The sequence below is a fragment of the Mandrillus leucophaeus genome, unplaced genomic scaffold, assembly GCF_000951045.1.
Source record: "Mandrillus leucophaeus isolate KB7577 unplaced genomic scaffold, Mleu.le_1.0 Scaffold933, whole genome shotgun sequence".
NCBI lineage: Eukaryota > Metazoa > Chordata > Mammalia > Primates > Cercopithecidae > Mandrillus > Mandrillus leucophaeus.
In genome coordinates, this window is record NW_012110175.1 from 305,326 (window position 1) to 311,299 (window position 5,974).

General features: G+C 40.6%; 1 protein-coding gene across 1 annotated transcript in view; it reads right to left on the reverse strand.

Annotated features, from left to right (window-relative positions):
* LOC105532132 (ecotropic viral integration site 5 protein homolog) overlaps positions 1-5,730 on the reverse strand; it is a gene marked incomplete at its 3' end in the record, with an annotated part of 264,948 nt that extends 259,218 nt beyond the window's left edge. Inside the window, exon 1 of the mRNA XM_011970220.1 lies at positions 5,676-5,730. Within this exon, the coding sequence (XP_011825610.1) occupies positions 5,676-5,726 (51 nt within the window). The remainder of the gene's footprint in view (positions 1-5,675) is intronic.
* Positions 5,731-5,974: the final 244 nt, after the last annotated feature.

A 5,974-nucleotide genomic window follows, 5' to 3' on the forward strand; every position in this document is an offset into this window, starting at 1 on the left:
AAAAAAAAAAAAAAAAAAATTGATTTTATATCATTTTAGCTGGGTTGTCACAAGATTCTTTGGGTAACCTTTAAAACAGTTCTCAAAGAGCCTTTTTGTAAGCACCTGAATTAATAATGGTAAGACATGGGATGGCCCACATTAAACTAATAACATTGTTTGCTTCAAGAGAGGACAACTGAGCCAAGCACAGTGGCTCACGCCTATAATCTAAGCACTTTGGAAGGCTGAGGCCAGCGGATCATTTAAGATCAGGAGTTCAAGACTAGCCTGAGCGACATGGCAAAACCCCATCTTTACAAAAAATACAAAAAAAGTTTAGACAGGTGTGATGGCAGGCACCTGTAGTCCTGCTACTTGGGAGCCGAGGTGAGCCTGGAAGGGTGAGGCTGCAGTGAGCCATGATCGTGCCACTATACTCCAGCCTGGGCGGCAGAGAAAGATCTTGTCTCAAAACGAGAGAGAGAGAGAGGAAGACTGGGTGACTGGTGGGTACCCGTGGGAAGGAGATTTTTACTGCATGCCCAAAAGGTTTAAAATTGTACCTTTTTTATCTTAAAGTGCATGAATTATCTATGTGAAGATAAATAAATGACACAAAGTATGTGAATTATCTATGTGAAGATAAATGACACAAAACAGTGTCATACTGTTCCATTTATTTGAAATTCTAGAAAAGACAAAATTAATCTGTGGTGAAAAAAATCATAACAGTGGTTCCCTGTGGCAGGGAATTGACTGGGATGGTACATGAGTGAGATTTCTGGGTGGTAAAAATGGTCTCTATCTTGATAGGGATGTGAGTTACATAAGTATATTCACTTATCAAAAAATATGCAGGTAACATTTCAGTGAATGTAAATTTACCTTAAAAACTATAAAAAATAGTGGCCGGGTGCAGTGACTCACACCTGTAATCCTAGCACTTTGGGAGGCCGAGGCAGGTGGATTGCCTGAGCTGAAGAGTTCAAGACCAGCTTGGGCAACACGGTGAAACCCAATCTCTACTAAAATACAAAAAAAAAAAAAAAAATTAGCCGGGCATGGTGGTGTGTGCCTGTAATCTCAGCTACTCGGGAGGCTGAGACAGGAGAATCACTTGAATCCGGGAGGTGGAGGTTGCAGTGAGCCGAGATCACACCATTGCACTCCAGCCTGGGCCACAGAGTGAGAGACTCCATTTCAAAAAAAAAAAACTAGGCCAGGCCTGATGGCTCATGCCTGTAATCCCAGCACTTTGGGAGGCCGAGGCAACGGATCTCAAGGTCAGGAGTTCAAGACCAATCTGGCCAACATGGTGAAACCCTGTCTCTACTAAAAATACAAAAAAATTATCTAGGCATGGTGGTGGAGGCCTGTAATCTCATCTTCTCGGGAGGCTGAGACAGAGAATTGGTTGAACCCGGGAGGTGGAGCTTGCAGTGAGCTGAGATCGTGCCACTGCACTCCAGCCTGGGCAACAGAGCAAGACTCTGTCTCAACAGCAACAACAACAAACAAAACCATAAAAATTAAATAAACTTTTAAAATCTAATAGCTAACACCTGGTTGAACACTCAACATGTATGGGTATTAGCTAAGGCTATACATACACTATTTCGTTTAATCCTCAGACTGCCCTCATGGGGTAGGTATTATTATCATAACCCCCTTGCATATGAAGAAGCTGAAATTTAGTAAACATTAAATGACTTGCCTCAATCTATACCCCTGGAAAGTGGTGGCAGAGCTTTGAACACAGTCAGTTGAACGCCAGAAGTGGTTAAACATTAGGCCCTATAGCACTTCTCTGAAATTGTAATCTTTTGATTTATATATATTACTCATCTACTAGATTAAGAGCTTCACGATGATTGAAATCATATTTTGTCTTTTTGTTTGTTTGAGGTTTGTGGTTTCGTTTTATTTTATTATTTTAAAAGACTGGGTCTCATTATGTTGCTCAGGCTGAACTTGGACTCCTGAATTCAAGCCATCCTCCTGCCTCAGCTTCTTGAGTAGCTGGGACTACAGTCACACACCATCACACCCCATATTTTTGTCTTAAGCTTCTCAGTAGTCCTAGCACTTTGCACAGTAGCTGTTCAATGTATTTTGAATAAATGATTAAAAATAAGCCTGGTGTTGATTTTATTGGTACAATTTATATTTACATATGTAATATTCATATCATATGCTTTTATATATTCGTATGTGTGTATATATATAATTTATACCAGCTTAGCACTGTTGTGCTTAAGTGCCTGAGATGTATCTCAAATGCATAGGCCGGAGGAGAGAAGCTTGTGTCATTAGCTCTGACCCCCGAGCACTAACCCTGATTTACCCCTTTCTTTCACTTGCCTGAGCACATCAATTTATTTGGTGAAAGAGCTTACACTTTAACATCTCACTGAAATAGCTCATTCTAACCGAAGAAAGAGCTAATTCTGACCTCCCACGAGTGCTTGAGCATTTGCGTAAGTGAAATTCCACTGTGTGAATTTCACCCAACACCACCTCTGCTCCAGCTCCTGCCACTCTACTGCTCATACCCTAGAACTCCACATGTGGAGTAGAAGACTGAGGATGCAGGGAGGATGCAGGGTGCAGTGGGCAGTAGCACCCTCCTCAGATAGCTTTTCTTTTTTTTTTTTCCTCTCGCTCCGTCGCCCAGGCTGGAGTGCAGTGGTGAGATCTCCATTCACTGCAAGCTCCACCTTCCAGGTTTACGCCATTCTCCCGCCTTGGCCTCCCGAGCAGCTGGGACTACAGGCGCCTGCCACCATGCCCGGCTAATTTTTTGTATTTTTAGTAGAAACGGGGTTTCACCATGTTAGCCAGGACGGTCTCAATCTCCTGACCTCGTGATCCACCCACCTCGGCCTCCCAAAGTGCTAGGATTACAGGCGTGAGCCACTGCGCCCGGCCCTCAGATAGTTTTATTTGCGGTAAATTCAGTGAGCAATTAAAAGTTTTCTATGTTCTAATACTGTACACCCTTAGCATTGATTTGGGTCACTGTCTGGGAGGGGAACCCCTCTAAACCTGGCAAGGGTTAAACCCTGGAACACCATGCTCTAAACTGCCAAAGGTTTGTTTAAGTCAGTCATGTTAGCTCCATTGTTCACAGAAAGGAAATGCAAAGGAGATACTCCTCTGAATGGCAAAAACAACCCAAGGTACAAAGAAGGAACTCACCAGAGAAGTCAAACCCACTGGTGAGCAATATTCCTCCTTCACCCTGGGCGCTTGTATTTGGGAGCTTTTTTAGAGAACCAGACCATCTCAGTTACATTCTAGGATTGCACTAATACAGCAACCACTAGAGACACTGGCAGCATGTGACTATTTACATTTAAACTTAAATTAAGCCAGGCATGGTGGCTCATGCCTGTAATCCCAGCACTTTGGGAGGCCAAGACAGGAGGATCGCTTGAGACCAAGAGTTTGAGGCCAGCCTGAGCAACACAGTCAGACCCCATCTCTACGAAAATAAAAATTAAAAACTTAGCCAGGTGTATTGGCACAACTGTAGCTATTCTGGAGACTGAAGTGGGAGGGTCACTTGAGCCAGGAGGTGGAGGTTGCAGTGAGTTAAGATCATGCCCCTGCACTCCAGCCTGTGTGCCAGAGTGAGTCCCTGTCTCAAAAATAAATAAATTAAAAGTTCAGTTTCATAGTCACACTCACATACTTCAAGCACTCAGTAATAGCACATGTGGCCAGTGGCTACTGTCTGACAGTACAAATATAGAACATTTCCACTCATCAGAAAGTCCTATTGGTAGCACTATTAAAGAAAAAGGAGACATAACACTCCATTTCAACTCCTACTGATGTTCAAAACTGTTTTGTTGTTTTGTTTTGTTTTTTAAATGAAGGTTCACAATGAAATAGTGACAGCCTATCTTACTAGGCTCGTTACTTTCTACAATATGAATCTGAAAGGTACTCAAATAAAAAGCTATAGCCTCCATGCACTGGAGTTATAAGAATAGCTTTAACTTAGCAGGACATGGTGGCGTGCACCTGTAGTCCCAGCTACTAGGGAGGCTGAGGTGGAAAGATCACTTGAGCCCAGGAGGTGGAGGTTGCAGTGAGCTGACATCACACCACTGCACTGCACCGCACCCTGGGCAATAGAGCAAGATCCTGTCTCAAAAAAAAAAAAAAAAAAAAAAAGAATAGCTTTAACCTCACCACTTTAACACTTTACCTCCACCATATTCATTCTTTAGAAGACCCTGACATCATCTTAGGAAAGAACATTATTCAGAGACACACAATTCTGTTTATCTCTTGATACTTGTGCACAGGTAGAGACTAGATCTGCCATGATTATGGGAAAGAACAAGCTCTCTGGCCGTATAGCTCAGACATCACTTCTATATGTGATCCTACACATTAACACGGTCAGCCCAAAAAACTTTTGAAATTGAGCCACCAGAATGGGACATCAATAGTGTGCCAGTTCCTACCCACCAAAAGGAGAAATTCATTCATTTCTTGACTTTCCAAAATACTTGTTTTAAAGCAAGATAAAATTTGGTGGAACTAGAGTTAGTAATTCCACTTAAACTATCCAATTATCTGGGAACTAGTAACTTCTACATTAATACAAGTGACTAGACTGTGACCTAAAATTTCAAGTGTTCTTGCCAAAAATGTAATCAACCCCTTTGAGCTCTTCACGCTCCAATCTTCTCATTCATAAACTGGAGATAATAATATCTACTTAAGCACTGAAGTGACAGTTAAATGGAATAATATATACCATGTGTATAACAAGTATTCAAAAATAGTAGCTATTGTAATTACTATTTTCCAAACCCACAAAGTACCAATGTGCAAAAACAAAAAGACAAATAAAAAAGACTGAATTTGAAGAATCCTGATTTTGACACCTGCTAATAGTCTGGCTTTTAACCTCTGTAAGCTTCAGTCTCTTCATCAAGCAAAATAAGAGTACCAATCATAGATGCGACGTGAGATGTGTTTTTATTCCATGCGAAATTGTCTAATTAAAGCCAGGTACAAACATTAGCTAATGTTAATTAGCAGTCTCTCCCACCTCTACCAAAAAAAAAAAAAAAAAAGATGAAGTGAGGAAACTATTTTAGAAACATGATACTTTACAGAAAAATTAATGTAGCTTTTATTATGAACTGTGTTCCCAAACACGACGGGAGGCAACACTTCTGAAATCATCATTGAGAGACCATGCAACCATCAACATTGTCACCAAATAGAGTTTGTGAACAAATGCTATGGTAACCAGTCATTTTCTTCTTCTCCATATGAGAAATTTGAAGCCCATACAGACACGCTAGGTCTCCTCTGTGAATGTGTATTCAAAGAAACGTAAACAGCAGCCAATTACTGCTAGGAGAGAATTGCGACAAGTGTTGAATTACAAAAAGCCAATTACTAAAATACCTTTCTTGCAGGTGTGGAATTAAACCTAACACTTAAACCTAACACTTTATAAATTTTGTTCATCACTCGAATGGCTGCAATACAATGAGATAACAGTCTTAAAATAAAACTGAAGAAATGTTAACAAGCTGTTCCTGTGTTTTGAAGATTAAGCGAAATATATAAATCCTAACTCAATAACAAATTACTTTCTGTTACAGCAGTTATAAATTTTTATAAATTTTAATATAAAATCAAACATTGCTTTACACATTTACCTGTTTCCCACTAGGGTTTCTAAAGGCAGCAGTCATTTTGGTGGTAACCATGATAAGCAGAGAATACAGGGAGACTGGGGATTTGAATTGAATTTATAGCTGACTCATAGGGAGTGTTAACGACATTGCCACTGGGATCCACCCATTTAACACCCTTTCAGTTCCACCTTATACACTTGTTAGGTAGTAGGGAGCTGGGAATGTGGAGGACTAGGAATGCTGAAACCAAAGCTTTTTTGTCTTAGGTATGCTAATTGATTTTGGTTTTTCATTCCTTCTTTCCTTCTTTTCTCCCCTCC